Source organism: Candida albicans, chromosome 7, assembly GCF_000182965.3.
Source record: "Candida albicans SC5314 chromosome 7, complete sequence".
Lineage (NCBI taxonomy): Eukaryota > Fungi > Ascomycota > Pichiomycetes > Serinales > Debaryomycetaceae > Candida > Candida albicans.
Genome location: NC_032095.1, coordinates 366,315 through 389,526, shown reverse-complemented (window position 1 = coordinate 389,526; position 23,212 = coordinate 366,315). Strand labels below are relative to the sequence as shown.

The window sequence follows — 23,212 nt, the reverse complement described above, 5'->3', positions numbered from 1 at the left end:
TAGAAAGAGGAAGATAGACAGGGCGTGTACGTGTTAATCTCAAGTCCCCTAAAGCAAACAAAGAAGAGAATAGAGAAGGATGACTATTGTCCGAATTTATTTTTTTCACCTCTTCCAATTATTCATCATCTCTTTAATACTTGAAACTCCGGTCGCCAACAAGATTGTAATTGATATCTCCCCTCTCCATGCCTCTCAACCTACAGTACACGTTGTCATTATCTTAACTATATATTATGTAATAAAGATCTCTTTAACAACAAAACAGTAGTAATGAAAAAATAAGAAACAGAATTAGATGACGAGATTATCCGGTATTTAGTTCAAAATATTCTCTACTGGTGATGGTGATGATAGTGGTGGGTGGTGGTACAAAAATCTAATAATCTCATTCTCGTCCATCCGTCAGGTGGTGCAAAAAAAAAAAATCTCAATACTAATAAAAAAAAAAGACCTCACCAACAATAGTTACCTGAAGTCCGCATACATAATTTATAAATACATCATACATATCATACATACATACATTCAACACACATATATATAACTTATTGGAATTCACATCTGAAAAGTTTATCTACTCAATTTTCTGTTTGCTTTTTTTGAATTTCCAAATATATTTTTTCCCTCTTGTTTCCTCCCTCCTCCAATATTCAATTAATTCTTTTTTAAACAAGAAATTATATATATTTACTACAATTGAATCCTCATAACGAAAAACAACCACCATGATTTCAATTGTTAATGGTACTTCCACACTTTCATTGGTTGCTGGTAGTGTGGAAACTTTAAATCAAGCAATCAACTTCTATACCAACATACTTGGGTTGTCCGTCCATTCGGAACAAAATGACTGGACATATTTATCAAATGACGACAATAAAATGATTGTCAAGATACAATTAGACACCAAATCTGGGTTATCGCTTGACCAAATCAATGATAGAAGAACAGAAATTATTGCCAAATTGAATATCACTGATTGGAGATCATTGGACACCACCAGTGTTTTGAAAGTTCAAAATTTAGTTGCTTTGATTGAAACTTTAACCACATTCAACTACACTTTGCAAATCACCCCTAACGAATTGTACCCTAATGAAGTTTATTGCGTGGACCCATTGGGTTATATTATTGGGTTTACAGCTTGTGATGAACCATTAACCCTTGTTCCACCATTGCAAAAATCCCACCCTAAGCCAGGGTTGGTTTCCAACTTGATGTCAAAATCTGGCTCTCAATCAAGAAATATTGAAGAGACCAAAGCAGTGAGAAGAAACATCGCTGTCATGACTTCAGGTGGGGATTCTCAAGGTATGAATGCTGCCGTTAGAGCTGTCGTTAGAGCCACGATTTTCCATGGAAGCAAGGCCTTTGCTGTCCAAGAAGGTTATGCTGGTTTGGTCAAAGGTGGTCCTGAATACATTAAGGAAATGAAATGGCAAGACGTCAGAGGTTTTCTTTCAGAAGGGGGTACCAATATTGGTACTGCCAGATGCATGGAGTTTAAGGAACGTTGGGGTAGATTGAAAGGATGTAAAAACTTGATTGATGCTGGAATTGACGGGTTGATCGTGTGTGGTGGTGATGGTTCTTTAACTGGTGCTGATTTATTCAGACACGAATGGCCATCATTAATTCAAGAATTGAAAGATAAAGGTGAAATCACCAATGAACAATTTGAAAGACACAAACACTTGTACATTTGTGGTATGGTGGGTTCCATTGATAATGATATGGCCATGACTGATGCTACAATTGGTGGCTACTCTGCATTAGAGAGAATTTGTCGTGCCATCGATTACATTGATGCTACTGCTAACTCCCATTCGCGTGCCTTTGTTGTTGAGGTCATGGGTAGACATTGTGGTTGGTTAGCCTTGATGGCCGGTATTGCTACCAGTGCTGATTATATTTTTATTCCAGAGAAACCTGCCTCCTCAAAAGATTGGCAAGATCAAATGTGCGACATTGTTGGTAAACATAGAGCTCAAGGTAAAAGAAAGACCATTGTTATTGTTGCTGAAGGTGCAATTACCTCCGATTTGAAACCAATCACATCTGACGAAGTTAAAGATGTTTTGGTCGACAGATTAGGGTTGGACACCAGAATCACTGTGTTGGGACATGTTCAAAGAGGTGGTACTGCTGTAGCCTTTGATAGAACTTTAGCCACTTTGCAAGGGGTTGAAGCAGTGAAAGCCATTTTGGAATTAACTCCTGATGTTCCATCTCCATTAATTGCCATTGACGAAAATAAGATTTGTCGCCGTCCATTGGTTGAAGCAGTTAGAATCACCAAATCCGTGGCTTCAGCTATCGAAGCTAAAGATTTTGAAAAGGCAATGTCTTTAAGGGATCACGAATTCAAAGAGCATTTGGCTAATTTCATGGCCATGAACACTGCCAACCATGAAAAGCCAACTTTACCTCGTGAAAAACGTAAGAAGATTGCCATTATCAACATCGGTGCTCCCGCTGGTGGTATGAATTCTGCTGTTTATGCTATGGCCACTTACTGTATGTCTCGTGGTCACACCCCATATGCTATCCACAATGGGTTTGCTGGTTTATCAAGACACGAGTCAGTGAAACTGATTGAATGGATTGACATCGAAGGGTGGAACAGTATTGGGGGGTCTGAAATTGGTACGAACAGACAAACACCTGAAGAAACTGACATTGGTATGATTGCCCATTATTTTGAAAAATACCAGTTTGACGGGTTAATTATTGTTGGAGGTTTTGAAGCATTTGTTTCGTTAGAGCAATTGGAAAGATCAAGAGCTATGTATCCATCGTTCAGAATTCCTATGGTTTTAATCCCTGCCACCATTTCAAATAATGTTCCTGGTACCGAATATTCTTTAGGGGCTGATACCTGTTTGAATTCGTTAATGGAATATTGTGACATTGTCAAGCAATCAGCTTCAGCTACCAGAGGTACAGCATTTATTATTGATGTTCAAGGAGGTAATTCCGGATACATTGCCACATTTGCCTCATTAATCAGTGGAGCACAAGCATCCTATGTTCCAGAAGAAGGTATTTCATTACAGCAATTGGAAATGGATATCAATTCATTGAGAGAAGCATTTGCCGTGGAACAAGGAATGACAAAGAGTGGTAAATTGATCATCAAGTCGAGTAATGCATCCAAAGTACTAACCCCACACACATTGGCTGACATATTCAACGATGAATGTCACGGTGACTTTGACACTAAGACAGCTATTCCGGGACACGTCCAACAAGGTGGATTACCTTCACCAATAGATAGAAGCAGAGGTGATAGATTTGCCATTAGAGCTGTTCAATTTATTGAAGACCACTGTGATGTTTTAGCTCCATACAGATACGAATTGGACTTCCCAATTGATGACAAGAAAATCTTAAACACAGCGGCTGTATTAGGTATCAAGTCTTCACGTTTGAGATTCACCTCTATCAGACATTTGTTTGATTTCGAAACTGAATTGGGTAGAAGAATGCCAAAGACCATCTACTGGAATACAATTAGAGATATTTCTGATCAATTAGTTGGAAGAACAAGACTTGATAAGCCATAAAAAGACGAAGTTGGTGTATGATAACGAATTTATAGTTTTTATATTGTAAAATAATGAAATATTTGTTTTTTTTTTACTTTGATGTATATGCTGTATCCCAATCCTCGATACATTGCAGAATTGAATCATTTGGTTTATCTGTTGTTTTGTGCTAAGTAAGATATTTTCCATCTAGAAGTGATAGCTTTTTATTATCAAATTACAATCCCTATTACATGTGGACATCAACTCCATTTCTTTGCGCATTTTATAGTAGAGTTAGAGTTAGCTTGTCACATCTCGTTGCTTCCTTTTGCTGCAACTGTTTCCGATTTCAAAATGAAAATAGCTTAAAGTTACCCGGAGGGCCTGCACATAATCAAAATATAGTAAATTCCCAAAAGAACAGTCGTGTGCAGTTTCCAAAGTGAAATTTTTTTTTTGTTTCTCTCACTTCCTTGTAAGGTTGTTTCCCTCTTCTTTCTCTCTAACCAATCCTTTGTAGATTGAAAATTTTTTCTTGCAAATTTTTCTTTAACTCTCTTTCCCTTTTTTTTTCGAATCAAGGTACCATATCATTACCAAATTAGACATCATGCCTATGCAAAAAGAATTCAGAACCTCTGCTTACCACTCCCGTTTCCAAACTCCTTTCCGTAGAAGACAAGAAGGTAAAACCGACTACTACCAAAGAAAGAGATTAGTCACTCAACACAAGGCTAAATACAACTCACCAAAATACAGATTGGTTGTTAGATTCACCAACAAGGATATCATTGCTCAAATTGTCAGTGCTCACATTACTGGTGATGTTGTTTTCACCGCTGCTTATGCTCACGAATTACCAAGATACGGTATCAAATACGGTTTGACCAATTGGTCTGCTGCTTACGCCGTTGGTTTATTGGTTGCCAGAAGAGCTTTGCAAAAATTAGGTTTGGATGAAACTTACACTGGTGTTGAAGAAGTTGAAGGTGAATTTGAATTGACTGAAGCCGTTGAAGACGGTCCAAGACCATTTAAAGTCTTTTTGGACATTGGTTTGCAAAGAACCACCACTGGTGCCAGAGTCTTTGGTGTTTTGAAAGGTGCTTCCGATGGTGGTTTGTACGTTCCACACTCACCAAACAGATTCCCAGGTTGGGATATCGAAGCCGAAGAATTGGATGCTGAATTATTGAGAAAATACATTTTCGGTGGTCACGTTGCTGAATACATGGAAGAATTATTGGATGATGATGAAGAAAAATACAAATCTATCTTCAAAAACTACATCGAAGAAGAAATTGAAAGTGAAGATGTTGAAGAAATCTACGCTAACGCTCACGAAGCCATTAGAGCTGACCCATCTTTCAAACCAACTGAAAAGAAATTCACCAAAGAACAATACAAGGCTGAATCTAAGAAATACAGACAACAAAAATTGACCAGAGCTGAAAGACAAGCCAAAGTTGCTAAGAAGATTGCTGAATTCAAAGCTCAACAAGAATAAATTATAAAATCAAATTAAATTTTTGAAAAAAGTATATATATATAGGTAGGTAATATCTTTTTTTTTGCTTCTTTATTTTCAATATAATTTGTTTTATTCTTTATCCGATTTTACACCAATTTATTTATTCATTTATTTATTTACTTCTATTTATATATCTCTATTCAGTCTGACTCGTTCAGCATCATTTAACAACTTGTCATAAACTTCACTAACCATGGGATCAACCGTACCATTACCATTATGTTTACCGTCACCAAGTTGATGTAAATCGTCACCATTAGTAGAATCAATAGAGGCATTATCAGAAACTTCAACTTCATCCTCAACTACTTTGTCAGAATTTGGTTTGTTCAATTCATGATGGTGTTTTGTCGATGGTGCATCGATTTTAACACGATGATTATTAATTCGATCAATTAATTCAGTAACATTTGCTACTCCCTTAGCTGCCATTATAGCATCTCTCAACTCTGGTCCTGACGGTAATGTATTTAATATCGGTAAATCTTCATATTTTCCTTGTTGTGGCAGCGGCAGCTGGTTTTCTTGTTGGATCAGCTGGGCCGGTTGGTGCTGGTGGTGTGAGTTCTGTTGTTGTTGTTGTTGTTGTTGTTGTTTTTGTCTCTCTTTTTGTTGAATAAAGAATCCAAATTTATGAAGCTCCCCTTCTTCAATTTCTTGCTCTTTTGCATGCACAGAAGTTTGACTAATTGATCGAATCAAAACTGGTCGTCCTGTCATTTTATCTATTGGAACATCTCTACCTTCATCATTTGACTCAACGACAACTTGATGAGGGGTCAAATTATCATTATTGGCAAACACTGGGAAATACGAGCTTTGTTCTGCTTTCCTATTGACATGTGGTGATAAAATTGGTCCAGCAGTAATCAACTCATTTGCACTTTCATGGATTGTATCAACAGTGACCGATGGCGACATGGCTCTACTTCTGAGATCGTCCGTGGAGGTCGTTGGTGTTAATAATAATCCGTTGGCATGTTCCTCAACCATAACAACCAATTTTTCTAAAGACGAATCTAATAAACAAAATCGAACTAAATTCTCTTTACCTTCAAATGATAATTTACCTAAATTTCTTTGTTCGAATAATGTATCAATGGTTTTGTGAATATCCTTACGAATCGATCTTGTTCTTTCCAATACTGAATCGGATATAATTCTTTGCATTTTGATATCCTCTTTCTTACCCTTTTCTATTTCAACTAATAATTTTTCAGCTGTTTCCATTAATAACGATCCATCATACATCAAATCCTCTGGTTTTTCTGGATTGCTTTCAATATTGCCGCCATGAGATGGCTTCAAAGTGTATTCCAAGTTTCTCATCAAATAAAAGGCAATACGTTGTGATAATTGATCAGGTATTAAATCGTAGTCCAAATCAAGAGCAAACAAGGTCTTGGATTGTTTAACTGCTCCGTATAATGTAGCTGCTGACGTAGTTGACAAATTTCTATTACCCAATAACGAGACATGAACTAATTGGGGCATTTTCAGTAAACACCCCGCCAATGACCCAATAGCTTGTGCGGTTAATTCATTAAGATCAAAATGTATTCTTCGAAGATTAGGATATCTGGGCAAGTATTTGTCCAAATGGGTAATTATTTTCGGGAAGATATTAGGTATGGAACTTAAATCTAAAAATCGTAATGTTTTAACATTAATTAATGACTTGATCAAGTCAGAAGTTTCTTCAATGTTCAGTAAATTGGTTGAATTCAATGAAAAAAACACTAAATTGTTGACTTTGCCAGTGTTAAACGCATTAATGAATGGACGTAATTGTCCCTTGCTCAAATCATTAAAAGCAATATCAACACCAACACATTGAGAATTACCATCAGTTAACCACGATGTGACCATTTCTGATTTTTTAACATTCAAATCAATACCAGCAATACCTAATCGATAGGTTGACTTCTTAACCGCTTGATTGATGAACTTTTCAAATATTGCATCGGATAGTTTACATCCATTGATAACCAATTCTTCTATTCCACCACGCAAAATTAATGATCGAATAAATAAGTCCCAGTTCATATTACCACGAATGCTTGTGTCTGGGGTATCTGGCTTGATACGTTGTTGTGATATATCCAATTTCTTAACTGTTTTATTTGTTGCCAAAAATTCACACAAATATTTCCATCCCAACTCATCAATGGAAACATTTCTTAACGATAACTTTTCCAATTGTTTATTATATGTCAACGATCCAAGAAAGTTTTTCAACATCTCTGTTGTCATAGTCACGTTATCAAAAATGACCGTGTTAATAGGTGTAATGGCAATAAAATCTGAAAAAGATAACACATCAATTAAAGTTGGTTTTGGGTTGAGCATCTTTAACACTTCCAACGGTGCTGTCTTATTTTTCAATTGTTTCAATGTTGCTGGGATTGGTAAAATTTCTCGTAAATGACAACATCTTGTATAGATTGTTTCCAATGAAATGGTCTTTTCACCTGTTTTGCTTTCAATTTCTTCTTCGAAATGTTGTTCGTGGACATGCAACGGTCCATCCACAGAAACATCATTTGCCAATTTCTTATCAACTGCTTCTTCAACCTCATCATCATCTTCGTCATTGTCGTTGCCGTTGGTGTTAGAATTACCAACACTACCACCTTCTTTAATGGATATGAATCTATGTGATCTATACCCAGAAACTTCTTGAGCAATCTTTTTGGCTTGTCGATGAGCTTCTTGAGCATGTTTTTCTGCTTCAATAATTGCTCGGCGTTGAGCATCTTCAGCTAATGCAATTTCATGATCACTATATTTGGAATGGTTGTGTGATTTACCGTCATCTTTATTATTTGGTTCATTAACTGAAATCCCAAGACATAGTCTTGGAGGTGGTGCATTGATGTCCTGTGGAATTAAAACATTACCTCGTTTAGGTCTTCTTGAAGGAATCTGCTGTTGCGGATCGTGCTCGAGTTTATCAACAGAAAAGGTAACCCGACGCAATCGAACTTCAGATATTTCTTCAATGGGTACTTTTCTCCTATTGGGGTTTTTGTTCAAAATCACTCGAGGTGTTGACGCGTGTGTTGATGGTGTAGATGCCACAGAGGAACGTCTCCTGAAAAACTTAAGCCCCCCATCAGAGTTTAATGAAGATGACGGTGAAGAACTTGCATCATCGAGAAATGAATCTTTGAAAATTGAATTTCCCGATATTGATGGTTTACGTTTAATTGGTATTCCACTCCCAGCAGGCAAAGTATTGGTAAGAGACACCAAATCTTCAGCTTCTCGATTGTGCTTTGATACTGGACCAACAAGTGAAGGATTAAATTTGGGGGAGTGATGGGATGATTTTGGAGCAGCGGACGAGTTACCGCCACCATTTGTCGTTGTGGTTGATGGTGTAGACGATGAATGCAGTTGTGGTTGTTTAGATGAAGCCGAGCTTGATCTAAATTTTGATGAAAGTGAACTGAATAACCCACCTTTTTTGCTATTTGAACGAGAAACATTAGGCGAGGATGAGTTCAGAGAATTTGAATTGTTTGATAATTGAGATACCAATGCAGGATCGTCATATGCCAAATCACTCGTCAAGGAAGGAGTAACAAAGTTAAAACTACTGCTCCGTCTTTTTGGTTGACTTTTAGGATCTCCAGGATTAGTAGTAGTTGAAGCTGTTGTAGATGAAGGTACGACTGTTGATGCAGAAGACGATCTTGAACGCCCAATTTTTAGTTTATTCAACTTTGATGCCTTTTCTGGTTGTTTAGGAGAAATTGGAGGTATATCATTTGCATTTGTTGACCCAGAAGTGGTCTGTTTCGGACTTGGTTGACTTGGTGTTACATTTGAGATTTGTCCATTGGTAGGTGCTTTTGGGTTCCCAGTCGTTGTATGCTTTGTTGGCTTTTCTGATTTTGTTTCTTTGGATTCTAACTTCTCACCATTAGACTCATGTTTAGTTTCATTGGGTTTTGCGGTAGTTTTTTCTGAGTTTTTGATGTTACCATGACTATTCTTTCGTTCATCCTTATTGGCATTGTTGTTAGCCATCTTTTTCCCCAATTTCTTTGATTTACCTCGAAATAGCCAGTCAACATCTCCATTCGACACACCCGTGGCAAAATCTTCATTGGCATTAGGTAAAGGCAATTTATTTGTGGGTATGGATGAAACTCCGCTTTGGGGTAGTCTCTGATCGTTAGTTGTAGAACCAAGTGGTGGCAGATTACTGGTCATTGATATTATTAGATTTCCGGAAAAAAATCACGAAGTTGATTTAAAATTAACCAGTTTCAAGTATTATCTGTCAAAAATTATGAAACTAAGAAAATAAAAGAGAAGTAGGAAGCAAAAAGAAAATAAAATCAAGAAATAAATGAACAAATAAAAAAAAAAAAAACCGAATCCAATTGACGGAAGTTCCGATTTAAAATTTAATATATAAATAAATTTAATTTATGGAGTGATTTTCTAAAAAAAAATTTATGATGACAATTTATTGTTCAAGTTTATCGGAATTTTAATTGGGGAACAATCAATAATCAACAATTAACAATTAACAACAACAACAACAAGAGAGAGAAAGAGAGAGAGAACATCTCCCAGAGAAGGAGAGACTTACGATGAACACTAAATTGTTACTAAATATGAAATTACCATGGCAATGACCAAAAAACAGAATACAACAGTAACAACATAATGTTGTTTGTTTAATATACTCATTTCTATTATCCTTGTTTCATTCAAGATGAGGATGGTTATGTAGCATATAACAACCGAAAACCAATATTGAATTCGGGTTCACCTCGACCCAGGTTACTCTATAAAACTATATTTTCAAAATATTGATTTCAATTGTTCTCCGATTACTAAAGTTATATACTTTTCTTTTATTAAACTATTACTTCTGCAATACTCTTTCCAACAACAAAGTACTCCAAGCATTAAAAAAAAAAAAAGTTAATCATCCTTACCCTTGTAATTCTATTTCTCTCGCTACATCTTTCTATTGTTCCCCAAAGCATATTATTCTCTGACCAATTAGACACGCATTATTTGTGCTATCCCGCCTTACTCAACCAAGACCTCTTTCTAAAAGTCTAATAACCTCAATCTCCATACATTATTTACACCAAGAAGTATGACCCCCCCCCCCCCCGTGGTAGTAGGATTAAAAGATTGACGTATATTCAAATTCCCCTTTTGTTGTTTCTTCTTCCCCTCCCTTTGTATGCAGTTAACAAAGACAGAATAATCAGATGAAAGAATGAGGGGAAAACAACTACGTGCAAAGTGCAAACAACAGCAACTACTACCACCACTACTAGTACTAATGTTTTCCATAAGGAGAAAAAAAGTAGAATGCAAGGCAGACAGACGGCGGAGAGACCCAATATTGAGCTCGCCAGCTAAATTGCACAACAAAACGTGTTTCTTCATTACTTATTGAGTGTTTATACACTATACGATGTCCTACTTCTAGAGTTGTACATTCTTGATCTACTACTGGTTTCCAGAGATTATTGTTATCTTTATTTTTACCAGGTTCACAACGTAATCTTACCAATGAATAACGGATAAGTGTAGGTTTAATTGTTCTGGTATACCTAAGTATTCACCACGTTGTGTACAGGAAGTTGATAGATAAAAAGTAAAATAATATTGCTATTAGTTATTTGCTTGTAGAGAGACTTACAACTCAAGTTTTGATATCAAGAGTACGTGGGTGCAAGTGATTAGTACCATTTACACCAAGAAGAACAATTGACAAAGCCCTATAGTAATTCTTTATCACTAGAGAATGTTTTTCAATTTTTGCACCCAAGAGAATGCAAAAACACCGATCCTAAACTTTACAAACATGCCAAATATCAAACAATTGCAATTGTTAATCATTTTGTTATTCAAAATTAACATATCTTTGGTTTATGCTTAGGAGATGTGTTTTGTACAATATAAACCAATAAAAACTGCTTATGTAATCACAATTGACGTCACTGCACATGCGCACACACACTAATTCATAGATGCTGGGCCATTCATCCATTCATATGTAGTCCATTTTCGGATCCGACGCACAAGATTAATATTATTTTCTTTTTTCGGGGTTGTTTCTCCTTTCTTTTCTCCTCATTCCGTTTTTCTCATATTTTCTCTTTTTATTTTTGTAGATTTTACAGATAACGTATGGTCGTGTACATTGGGAATTGCTTCCGAAAACAATAGATTTAGTTTAGTCATTCTCTTTCACACGCACACATACACATACAAAACAAAACCACGAGCCTACTCCTCCACCATAGAAAAAAAAAAAGGGAATAATAATAACAATTTATATGGGTCTGCATATAAACCAATTTTATTATCACCGCCAAAACCCAAAACCAAGAACCAAGAACCAAAAAAACAGAGAGAGGGAAAAGGAAAAAAAAACTACAAAAAAAAAGAAAATAGAATCGCAGAAGGATTAATAATCTCTTTCCTCTAATTAAAAGTTATATTTAATAAGTTGAAATTTTTAGTTTTTTTAAATTCAAATTTATTCAATTAATCTTTTTTCACTTTTTCTTTTCCTTATTAACTCATTGGTCAATATATTTTACCATTCATTATTTATTTATTAATCAATCAATCAATCAATCAACTAATTTATTTATTTATATATTATATATCAACAGCAATAGACTCACATAATGTTTACCAGAACGATTTTACCTACTACAAGAAGAATTTTAACTCAACAATCAAGAGTTCTTGTTCCAAGATTAGCTATTCCAACATCAACATTCACTAGATCATATCATGAAAAAGTCATAGATCATTATGAAAACCCAAGAAATGTGGGCTCGCTCAATAAAGAATCTTCCGATGTCGGTACTGGTTTAGTTGGTGCTCCAGCTTGTGGAGATGTGATGAGATTACAAATACAGGTTGATGAAGAAACGGGGAAAATCAAGGATGTTAAATTCAAAACATTCGGATGTGGGTCGGCCATCGCTTCTTCATCATATGCTACAGAATTGATTAGAGGTAAAACTCTTGATGAAGCTTTGGATATTAAGAACACTTTAATCGCTAAAGAGTTGAGCTTGCCACCAGTCAAATTACATTGTTCTATGTTGGCTGAAGATGCTATCAAGGCCGCTGTCAAAGACTATCAATCAAAGAGAAAAACAACTACTTTGGGTGCTACTGCTGCTTCAACTGTTTCAAGTTCAAGTGCTAGTGCCGCTGCTCCTGCTACTGCTACTGCTTAATGTTTTAGGTCATTTTATATTTATTGTTAACTAATGAAAGATTTTTTTTTTTTTGACTAAAATATTCACAATGTAGTATGTAATATTAGGATGAGCCTATACTAGACCCGATGTGACTCTTGATTGTGTTTCTTTTTAATCTGCATAACAAGTTTGTACAATGACTAGAATAGCCAATGACTGTTTCGAATGTGCCGGTCGCGGTAAACCCGATTTTTTCTTTGACATGCATATATAACAAGTGTGGTCGTTGTTGTTACGACCTTTACCGGCATACCAGATTGTGGCATTTGTGTGTTTGTTGCTATTTATTGAATGAGTGCTGTTAATGAGAGAAGAGTTTTGGATGTACTGTTTGTGCGGTTATATATCGATGAGCCTATCACTCTTTCTCTACGAGTGGATTGATATTTTATAATTATTACACCAATTGCCAACTAAATGACTAGTCTGAGTTCTATAAATGATTTACTTAAACACAACGATATAGTGTCACTCACCTTTGATAAATGGTTGAAGTGCACTCAGGTACTACCTCTATCAATATTGGCAACCACCTTTCTCTTTATTTTACCACACCACTTAATATTTATTTACAACCAGAACGACCTTAAGTATTTTGTAAAAGATTTACCCAAAAATCCATTAACGTCAATCACCTCAACATTACATTTAAACAAATATACACTAATCCATCCAAGTAAGGACACCCCATTAACAACTGCTAAACCAATTTTTTTCCATGTTTTAGAATATTTACCTTTCAATTTCATTAAGCCATTAGTTCCATGATAACTCATTGAATAAATCAATGTCCCCAAGGCAAAAACATTCCACATTGGATGTTTCAAATTGAGCACATAGGAAATATATTCAAGATTGATTAAAGAACTATCACCATCATTAATCCATGGTATATATCTGAATTTATACATGTGATAAATGAAAAATGGAATCAATACATAACCAGAAAATTGCAATGGAGTCAACCCAAATTGAACTGTAAATGATTTACGATATCCTAAACCAAACAAATTAGAAATACCACCAAATCCAATTTCATCATCATGATCCTCAAGTTTATTTGTTATTGGACTATGTCTGCCATTATTTATATGATGCAGTGGTTTCTTTTGAAAACATTTCTTGTAAATTCTTATACTGATACCAGCCATGACATGAGCTGCAACTGATCCTATAATACATATTGGTTCATAAAGTGGCACTGATTGATAGACTTCTTTAGCCATGGCAAAGACTTCATCTTTAATCAGTTGGTCAATAGGTAAAATGGGGACAAGTATGACTGAAGTGGCATGGATCCCTAGAAATGAAATAAAAGAATATGCACTATATTTTTGAATTCGATATAATGTGGGGACTAACCAATGTTTTCTCTTCGGTATAATAGGATTAGTATCTTCAATTTCATCTAATGGGACCGGTGTTACCCTAGTTAGCAAATCTTCTTGTGACATTTGTAGGCGGATCTTTAAGTTAGGGGATGAGGTGGCTGTTGTTGCTGCTGTTGCTGTTGCTGCTCCTGCTTTGTTTTTTGCGTGGATTCATTTTACTAATATGGAGAATGTCATTGGTGCAGAGTTGCGGCATCAAGAAATTGGTCAAGTTTATCAACACAAAATATCATTGACTCCAATATTTACCTAAATAAGCCCATTTCAATGCTAATTTGAAGAAATACTCTTTATACATACAATTTAAACCTGTAGAAACATATATGGCTATGGATTAGGTTGGTCCTGAATGTAAATCCTGCAGATAGACTAACTACCAACTGTGATTTAAAATCCACCCACGAACAACCGAAAAAAAAAAAAACCCAAAAACCAAGAGATAAATCAGGACAACACATTTTGAACTATCCCTTGATCTATAATTTGATTCCAAATTAATCGGATTTCCATTACCACCAATCTAAATTCTTACGTAACCCTCCATGTCATCATCCACATTTTCACAAACAAGGTCACAGGCATTAAGTTTGGAAAAGCAAACAGAACAATTATTATCAAAATTTTCCCAATTTCAACAACAACAGCAACAAAATCAATCACAATCTTTAGATATAACACCAGAAGAAACCATTATAAGACAACAAATAGAAGAGATTTTCCAGAAAAGAAATGCCGTAATTCTGAAATTAAATCGTATTAGTGAAGTAGAACCAAATTTATCAACATCAAAATTACAACAATTGACTCGTCATAAAGAAAAATTAAATGATGATAATTTATCATTTACGAAAATTATTAATAATATTGAAGATGAAAGAAATAAAAACAATTTATTATTCAATGTTCATCGAGATATAAATCATCATAAACAACAAAGAAACATTGATGGTAATGCATATATTTTAGAAGAAAGTGAACGAGTGAATAATGTTAATTCCATAGCTGATAGATTATTACAAGGTGCATTTGCTACAAGAGATGAATTATTAAATCAACGTCAATATTTAAATAATGCTCAACTGCAAGTATTAAGTACTATGCAAAATATTCCTGGATTAAATGTGTTGATTAGTAAGATTAATACTCGAAGAAAAAGAGATACATTGATATTGGCTTCAGTTATAGCTATTTGTATATTATTTTTATTCTTTGTGTAAAAAAAGAAGAAGGGGGGACGAAGGAGATCAAAAAGTGTTACGGGACATCTAATTAATAAATATCACTAATCTTGGCCTGTTATGAGAATTACCATAGGATGGTGGTGGTAGAAAGGTAATAGCAACGTTCTCAAATTGTATTTTGTGTTGTGTATTCATTTTTTTTTTTTTTTTTGATGTAAAAATTAACATGAAAGATTGTGTTTCAGAATTTTCTCCACCTACAACAACAACGACGACAATAACTAGATATGAATGAACAAATTGAGTATCAAATTCAGGTAATCAGATTGAAAAGAATTCAAGAGTTGACTAATCGATTGAAACTTGCTTTACAACGTGAAAGAATCCCTGCTTCTACTGCTAGTGGCTTGTATGTATTTGAAAATTGATTCAAATTCTCTTTTCCCCACGAATACTAACACACTTTAATCATTTAAGAATTATCAGTTATGTTGAAGAGACACCTGACTATTTAATTCCTTACAATTGGAGTTTACCTCCAGATCAGAATAGATTTGCCAAATATAAACAGTTGAGAAATGCACGCAATTCATCTCAAGCTACAGTTGGTTGTTGTACAATTGTTTAAACGACAGAAATAGTTCTCCAATTAATCAACCCACAAGAAGTAAATCACACACATATGTATTTATATATATATATATACATATATACACATATAAATTTGTTTATTTATCCACCTCTTTGTTTATCTTTTTTGGAATCAATTTTGATTTGTCTCAAATGATCCATTGATTCTCCTTTCAAAGTATAATCTTTTTCTTTTTCATCATCACCACATCCACAATCATAATCTTCTAAAATTGTTGTACAATCATATTCTGGTTTATTTAATTTTTCATTAACAATATTATGAACATAACATCCCCATAATGCCGCAGTTTTCCGATTTTTAGTTTGTGGAGGATGTTTAGCTAATAATTTAGTGAAATGTCTAGCACAATCTCCACATGGATAAACTTGAGCAAATAAATGAATATAATTTTCCAAAGTGTTACGTTCTTGATCACTTGGTTCATCAGGATATCTTGCTAATATGGTATGGAATAATTTCCATGATGCATTGCCTAATTGAGCTTTCAATGTTTCATTAGCCATTTTGGGCATAAATGGTATTTCAGTGAATTTTTCTTTATTTTCAAGTACATCAACTACCTTGGGTTGTTGTTTTTTTGGTGGTTCTTGTTCAACTGATTCATCAGTATCGATTTCTTCTAATGGTTTATTCAATGCTGGTTGAGAAAGCTGTTGTTGTTGTTGTTGCTGTTGATGCTGGGGTTGTTGGTTAAATTTTGATAAAAGATCATCTTTTGTCAATGAAGAAATATTATTTATAGAAGTTTCAATAGTGTTGGAAGAGCTACTCATGAAATAAATCACTCCAATAATACCAACCAAAGTTAATGCTGAAAGTAACGATCTTCTAATGAATATCATGATTGAAACAGCAATATAGTTTGAGGAAAGAAAAACGGAATAAGAAAGATAAAATGGAAAAAAGTAAACGTGTATCTTTAGAAAGTTCAAGATGAGGAGGAGGAGGAAAATGTGTTGAAGTATATTAATATCACCCCCCTTATTATAATTCAATCGTTTGATCTTCTATTTTTTGTTTTTGTCCTGATTTTTTTTTCCCTTCTGCTCGCTACAAAGTGTTGTTGTTAGTGTTGTTGTTACTGCTAATAACACTCATATATAAAACTGGTGATCTATTAAATCATTACGCAAATTACCGAAAGAGGCAACTTATTCAGATCACAATAAATATACTAGACTCAAATATCTTCCATTATTAAATAGTGTTTTGATTTTCTTTTTTTATTTATGACTAGATTTAAATGAATACAAAATAAAAAAGTATACAGTCTACATTTTTTTTTTTTTTGGTTGTTGATTTGTAATTTTACAAATTACTCTTTTTTGGAATAGTAGCAGCATCTAACACACCTGGTAATGGATCATTACCAATTCCAAACATCAATTGAATACCACCAACTAAAATCACCACTAAGGCAATACTGGTCCAAAGGAAAAGATTTGCTTCTACAGAAACATCTTTTTTGGAACAATCATGACCAACCCAAGTTGTAGTTTTTGAAGTAGTTTTATTAAATGATGGTTCACATTGACATGCCCAATTATCACCAACTTGAGTACATTTACCATGAGAATTACATTTGTTGGTAGCAACTTCACAAGCTGCTTGAGTACCGTATTGAAATGATTTAACTGATAATTCAACGTTTCTCTTGTTCAAATGAGACAATTCTTGAATCTGTGGGAAAGTAACCACAATAATGTCGAAAGTTTGAGATAATTTCAACAATAAATCAGTCATAGCTTCCTTGGCATGAATAAATGTAGTTGAAGAAGATCCAATTTTTCTCTTGATTGATAATAATGAAGATACCTCGAAAAAGAAAACATCAGTAGATTTACCAGTAGTATGATTGATTTTTTCACCCAAATGTATCAATTGAGATAATTCATTGATAAACAATTTATCATTTGTAGGTGTATACAGTTGAATTTCTTGTTGATGCTTTGCATTAAATTGTTTCCAAATAGAATCCAATTTTTCAGTGAAATAATTAAAATGATGAACCAATGAAGAACTATCAACTTCATTATCAGTAGTGGTGACATATTTTAATTCTGGTGTCAATTTATAGAGTTGTACGGATGGTACATTTGTAACTAAGTTTTTCATTAATTTATGTAATGGTAAATGTTTAGTTTTAAACATTGGTGTTGCATCTAAATCTTCACCTTTGACATTAACAATCAATTTAGGGGATCCTAGTTTTTTAGTATCCCATAATCCATTAAGTAAATCAATTAATTGATCATTATCACCCAATTTGACATATGGTTCATCAAGTTCCAAAAATGTGTCAAGATAAGTCATGGCTTCATGTTTAGTTAATAAAGTGGTATCATCATTAGAAACCACTTTCCCATTGCTCAATAGATAAACATTACTATCATGACGACGTTGTTGATGTTTATGTTTTGAGTCAGATTCAGCTAATGCAAAACTAGATATAAATAACAGAGACCAACTTAATAAATTGACCCACTTCATATTATTTCGGTGTTCGTGATCGTTAGAAGTTTGGTTTTGGAAGTAGTGATTAGTTTTTATGTGCAACGTTGAAATTCAACACTTTCAAATTTCGTTGGAACAAAAAAGACAGAGAGAGACCAGAGAGATAATAATAAAAAAAAAATATTTACCCCACGAGACACGACCTAATAATATATTATTAATGATAACAAGTTATAACTGTTCCTATATATGTAGATAAAGATATGTATATATATATAGCTAGTAACAAACAAATATATGTAGGTTAATTCAAAATGTTTCATCTAAAGTGATTGTAGGGGACGATACAAAATCTTGTTCTTTTTGTTTTTCATTAAGGAGACCAGGCTTGGCAGTAGTATTCAACTTTAATTCAGGTTTAAATAAAGTCTTTGTAGTTGATTTCCTACGACCCAATTGCACTGGCAATGAGTTGGTATTCAGATGTGAGTTACCATCCCTGCTATTTTTAACTTCTTTTTGGTTTTGATCTTGGTTTTGGTCTTGTTGCAGTTGTTTCAATTCTTCGAGTTGTTCAGCACTATTATATTGAGACAAATCTATTCCCAAATTAGCCAAATCATTATATACATTAAATTTAGCAGGTTCTGGTTCCACATATTCACTAGTGAATTCATTTTTAGGATCATTATGGAAATTTCTGAAATTGTTTAAACTTTTAGTGACATTTAATTTCTCATTTTGACAATCATGTAAATTATCTGATGATTTACTCTTTTGTAAAAGATTCTCTTGTAAATGGATTTTAATATATGAATAATGATCATCAAATTTAGCCAATTCTTTAGTTAAAAATTCAAATATTTTCTTTGCTGTTGTTTCGTTTTGGAAAATCACAATAACTCGACTTAAAAATGGGAGATTTGACCAATGACTGATATGAGATGCAATATCATCTTCAAAATTCAAGACTTTCAATTTGATTTGATCAACAAGTGCTAAGTTTTTAGAAATTAATTTGGTGGATTGTGAATCTTGAGAAGAAGATGGTTTGACAAAATCTTCCTTGTTTAAATTTGATATGATTAATGAGGTTTTAGGAATGGTAATTTCTGAAAGTTTTGGTGAAGTCGACATTATTGATAATTATAAAAAGGTTCTGATATGATTGAATATAATAAGATAAATGAATTGATTAAGATTAATTGAGCAAATAAAGAGTAAGAAAAAGAATAATTGGTTGATTTGGGAAATAAGGAAAAGGAGTGGGGGAGGAGGAGGGAGTAAGAAAAACTTAAATATATAAATGGTGCCGTATAGAAAAAATAAAAGGGAGGCGCATTCAAATTTTAAACACAGCTTAAATTGTTGCCGCCAAGATATTGTCGCGGAGAGCACAGTCGGGGTGGTAGTAGTAGTAGTATTACTGGCGGTGGTGGTGGTGCGTGACCCTATTGTGTCGCAGTGGGAAATATTGGCATGATTAGTAATAAACTGCGGGCTACTATGATTGGGTGGGTGTGTAAATGACCTCAAGGACTAGTTAGTTAGCACCAAAGAAAAAAAAAAATAATGACTGTGAATCAACTCAGCTTTAAACTCATTTCTTTTTTCGCAATTTCAGTGATCATTAATTGTTGAAATATATTTCATAATGTAAGGAACAACCAGGGTTGAATTGTCCACCACAATAAGTACATGTATAGCCACAATTGAGGTATTCTGTAACGGTTAATTCATTCACACAGTTACCACAAAGTACAGCCTTGGTTGTATTGTCATTTTTATCGAATCGGTCTGGTTCATGGTTAGTTGATTCTTGATGGCATTTAAAGCATGGATAATAATTGTTACAACATTTGAATTTTATAGCAATGATATCTAGTTTAGTATGATAATGAGTACATCTTGTGTGGTTGTCGACCAATTGTCCTATTAGGGATATGTTGGGAGATATTTTTTGAATTTGAAATTCAGATTTTGTCATTATGAAAGAAAAAGAAAAAAGAAAACAAACAATTGTGTGGATTTTAGTTCTGTTTTGGAGATTGAAAAGTTGTTKGAAAGAAAGTTTCTGGGTTGTTGGTCAATCTTTAAGGGTAAGTAGAATTGCCAATGTTTCCAAACAATGATTTTTGTAATAAGAAAAGATTACTTAGTAATTGTTTAGTAGACTATTTTTTTKCGTTTGCCTTTTTTCCGAAGTGTAGATGAGGAATGACTGTAAAGTATTATATTGAGCATTATCAAGTACTTATCTTCACACGTCTAACAAACAGATACAAGATAATAGGCATGTTTCATATTACGACTTTACAAGCTTTTTTTGTATTCCAATACAACAAAGATAAAACTACTGAAACATAATTGACCATAAAAAATTATGATCTATTCCAAATAGGGTCAATTCTTTTTTAAAAAGTAGCTGTTTACTGAAATTAACGTTCAGTATTTTTACAGCTCCACATAATTAGTAAAATGTGCAGAGTATATGGTGAAAAACTCTTTTCTCTATGTCTGGCAAAGTTACTTCTCCACAAGCTTTTCCACAATGTTTTGTAAAAAAAAAGTTAATAAATTTAGTTAGTAGATACGAGTTTTTCTTATTAAAATGAAAAAAAAAAAGCGACTAAACACGTCTAGATCATAAATCAAAAAAAAAAGGGGCTCTTCATGAATTTACCCTTATTTCGGAAAGAGACAAAAACCTTGATCCTTTCTTACAAAACTTTGGTAAAGTAAGTCATAACACAAATCTAGAACCTTGTCAACTTTGTTAACGTTTATAATTGACAAATATTAATAATTTATCCAACAATAATAATACGCGTCTCATCATGGGTTTTAAAAATACAAGAAAAATAATAATTTAAAATTCCTTTTAAGTATACCTCACAACAACCGCATATGAATTGAAATATGAAATTAATATTTTCCATTCGTAACTTCGCTTGTCAAATTGAAAAAACTAGTAACAAAAAAAAAAAAAGAAAGAATACTTATTGTCTATTTCGTTAAATTAATTTTGATATGATAGATTGTGTCCATTTGGAATCCAGGACTAATTTAACAGAAATATCACAATAATTAATTGTGTAATAATAACAACAACATACTAAAATACAAGTTACTAAAAATTACTCAAGAATTTGCTCATCATTTAAGCATCACACACAAAACCTATTGAGACCAAATAAAAAAATAATTACTGTATTGAATAATCTGGGCACTACTACTACCTACTACTACTAATACTATGAAATTAAGTGTTGCGCGTCAAATATATTTTGAAGTTGACATGTTGAATATCTATATTTCCTTTCTTACTAAAATATAGATATAGATATAATTATAATCACTGAATTGATCTAGTTATTGTTAAGTGATTTCAATTGTGGTTTTGTAATGTAAAAAGTAGAGACATAAGTAAACATATCAGCATTATTATGTATACCCAATTCCATATTCCAACTAGAAAACATATAAAGTTTATACCTCAGAAGGATACAAAAAAAAAAAAAAAAGATAATACGAATGTTTCTGATTCTAGTAGTAATGTGTTTTAGTTTTAGTGATAAACTTTTTTTTTTCTTAATTAACTGCAAAGCTCAAATTAATAAATATATTTCTTATATATGAATTAGTTAAAGTCTTACTATTCTTTAGATATTTTGTTCAAAAACAATAAAACACAATCTAGATTCATAGTAGTTGAGTTTAATAGATTGAATAAGGCGTTTCTTGAAAATAAAGATAAAACCAAATGAAATTATGTTACAATGAATCCCCTCCCCCAAAAAAAAAGTCAATCAATACTATATACAAAAGGTAATATAACACTATTATGATGGGTCTAGAAAAGGGTCTTGGAAAGTGGGGCTAAAGTTTGTAATGATAAGTTGCAACTAGAATCAGCCCATCCCTCTCTCTCCTTTTGTTACGAGCTTATTTTCAAATCAAGGTTTTAGTTTCTTTGTTTGAAATTAGTAACTTATTTTAATAGCAAGAACAGCTAAAAGTTTTACCATTTCTTTCTTTCTTTTTAACTAATTATCAATCTCATATTTAGTTGTTTTGATTTATTGTTTTGCAAATAACAATTTAACTGATTGTGTGTGTAAGATCTAATCTGTTTAAAACCTCGAGTAGTAGTTGAAAAAAAAGAAAAGAAATTACTAATCAACATTAGGCTTTGAATACAATATAGACACTAAATAAAACAACTAACAAGCAAACCAAAATTTATCCTCCGCTTGTTATGATAAGTTTCAAGAAACTATATTGTCCTGTAATTATAAGGCCATAAAGGAAATAGACAATGAAAGAAAGAAGGAAAGAAGGAAAGAAGGAAGACAGTTGTCCACATTGTAGAGTCATTTTCATTGTCATTTTCACCACCAGGGTCAATATTGAGCATTTATAATCCTCTCTTTCTTCGTCAAAGTAGTATCTTTTTCTCTCGCTTCGCTTATGTCATCTTGATTCAATAAATTAATCCGTAATTGACATTAACGTAATAATAGCCGTAGCTGTATTATCACATAATGTAAGTAAAAAAAGACAAAGAGTTGTATGGTTATTCTTTTTATTTTTTTGCGTCTTGTGAGGACTTTGGAGATTTAGACTATTAAATTTTGTGTTTTAGGGAGGGCTTTTGATTCTAGGTCTACTTGCAATTGTTACACATGGTTTTTGTTTCGATTATTCCAAAGTATTGAGATATTTATGAAACGAAACATAAGAAGATATGAAGATGAGTTTACATATACGTATACGCATATTTCAAAAAAACAAAAGATAACGTATTGATCATAACCACTTTAACTTTAATTTACGAGCAATACATAAATATATCTATAAATAGGTGCTAGAGATGGTGTGTTGAGGTATTTACATATTTATAGGGAAAACAAAAAGGGGGATCTACATTTGAGGCTAGTTAGACTTAGATTTAATCTTGAGAAATAAGTAACTCTCCACCCCTCCACCACACCCCTATTCTATTCTGTCATTTCAACCCACACTTTGAAAAAGGATAATTATATTTCCTAACATTCCTTTGCGTGTTTACCAAGAGAACAATGGAAAAGAATGATAACAAGACGAACGGCACAGAGAATGTGGAAGAATAAAACCACCCTCCCTTTCAATATATAAATTTATAAAACAGAAAACAGAAATAAACTTATTGTATTCAAAAAA

At 33.3% G+C, this 23,212-nt stretch overlaps 11 protein-coding genes across 11 annotated transcripts; 5 read left to right on the top strand and 6 right to left on the bottom strand. All coding sequences in view use genetic code 12, as the record gives it.

The window, feature by feature from the left end:
• Nucleotides 1–728: 728 nt before the first annotated feature.
• On the top strand, nucleotides 729–3,569 carry PFK2 (6-phosphofructokinase subunit beta; the record flags this gene model as incomplete). Its single annotated transcript, XM_716285.1, has 1 exon — nucleotides 729–3,569. One exon carries the CDS (start codon nucleotides 729–731, stop codon nucleotides 3,567–3,569), a length of 2,841 nt encoding a protein of 946 aa, XP_721378.1.
• Nucleotides 3,570–4,143: 574 nt separating this feature from the next.
• RPL5 (60S ribosomal protein uL18) lies at nucleotides 4,144–5,040 on the top strand (the record flags this gene model as incomplete). Its single annotated transcript, XM_716286.1, has 1 exon — nucleotides 4,144–5,040. The coding sequence occupies one exon, from the start codon at nucleotides 4,144–4,146 to the stop codon at nucleotides 5,038–5,040; it is 897 nt and encodes a 298-aa protein (XP_721379.1).
• Nucleotides 5,041–5,190: 150 nt separating this feature from the next.
• Nucleotides 5,191–9,285, bottom strand: LPI9 (protein phosphatase regulator; the record flags this gene model as incomplete). Its single annotated transcript, XM_716289.2, has 1 exon — nucleotides 5,191–9,285. The coding sequence occupies one exon, from the start codon at nucleotides 9,283–9,285 to the stop codon at nucleotides 5,191–5,193; it is 4,095 nt and encodes a 1,364-aa protein (XP_721382.2).
• A 2,456-nt stretch (nucleotides 9,286–11,741) lies between these two features.
• ISU1 (iron-binding protein) lies at nucleotides 11,742–12,305 on the top strand (the record flags this gene model as incomplete). The annotated part of the gene is made up of 1 exon (XM_716291.1): nucleotides 11,742–12,305. The coding sequence occupies one exon, from the start codon at nucleotides 11,742–11,744 to the stop codon at nucleotides 12,303–12,305; it is 564 nt and encodes a 187-aa protein (XP_721384.1).
• Nucleotides 12,306–12,898: 593 nt separating this feature from the next.
• CAALFM_C701750WA (uncharacterized protein) lies at nucleotides 12,899–13,783 on the bottom strand (the record flags this gene model as incomplete). Its single annotated transcript, XM_716293.1, has 1 exon — nucleotides 12,899–13,783. One exon carries the CDS (start codon nucleotides 13,781–13,783, stop codon nucleotides 12,899–12,901), a length of 885 nt encoding a protein of 294 aa, XP_721386.1.
• Nucleotides 13,784–14,262: 479 nt separating this feature from the next.
• CAALFM_C701740CA (uncharacterized protein) lies at nucleotides 14,263–14,937 on the top strand (the record flags this gene model as incomplete). The annotated part of the gene is made up of 1 exon (XM_716294.1): nucleotides 14,263–14,937. The coding sequence occupies one exon, from the start codon at nucleotides 14,263–14,265 to the stop codon at nucleotides 14,935–14,937; it is 675 nt and encodes a 224-aa protein (XP_721387.1).
• Nucleotides 14,938–15,188: 251 nt separating this feature from the next.
• Nucleotides 15,189–15,529, top strand: STE18 (Ste18p; the record flags this gene model as incomplete). Its single annotated transcript, XM_019475486.1, has 2 exons — nucleotides 15,189–15,310; nucleotides 15,379–15,529. 2 exons carry the CDS (start codon nucleotides 15,189–15,191, stop codon nucleotides 15,527–15,529), a joined length of 273 nt encoding a protein of 90 aa, XP_019331031.1.
• A 104-nt stretch (nucleotides 15,530–15,633) lies between these two features.
• CAALFM_C701720WA (flavin-linked sulfhydryl oxidase) lies at nucleotides 15,634–16,398 on the bottom strand (the record flags this gene model as incomplete). Its single annotated transcript, XM_716295.1, has 1 exon — nucleotides 15,634–16,398. The coding sequence occupies one exon, from the start codon at nucleotides 16,396–16,398 to the stop codon at nucleotides 15,634–15,636; it is 765 nt and encodes a 254-aa protein (XP_721388.1).
• A 466-nt stretch (nucleotides 16,399–16,864) lies between these two features.
• CAALFM_C701710WA (uncharacterized protein) lies at nucleotides 16,865–18,046 on the bottom strand (the record flags this gene model as incomplete). The annotated part of the gene is made up of 1 exon (XM_716296.2): nucleotides 16,865–18,046. One exon carries the CDS (start codon nucleotides 18,044–18,046, stop codon nucleotides 16,865–16,867), a length of 1,182 nt encoding a protein of 393 aa, XP_721389.2.
• Nucleotides 18,047–18,319: 273 nt separating this feature from the next.
• CAALFM_C701700WA (uncharacterized protein) lies at nucleotides 18,320–19,147 on the bottom strand (the record flags this gene model as incomplete). Its single annotated transcript, XM_716297.2, has 1 exon — nucleotides 18,320–19,147. One exon carries the CDS (start codon nucleotides 19,145–19,147, stop codon nucleotides 18,320–18,322), a length of 828 nt encoding a protein of 275 aa, XP_721390.1.
• Nucleotides 19,148–19,640: 493 nt separating this feature from the next.
• Nucleotides 19,641–19,997, bottom strand: CAALFM_C701690WA (uncharacterized protein; the record flags this gene model as incomplete). Its single annotated transcript, XM_716298.2, has 1 exon — nucleotides 19,641–19,997. The coding sequence occupies one exon, from the start codon at nucleotides 19,995–19,997 to the stop codon at nucleotides 19,641–19,643; it is 357 nt and encodes a 118-aa protein (XP_721391.2).
• Between the last annotated feature and the right edge of the window lie 3,215 nt (nucleotides 19,998–23,212).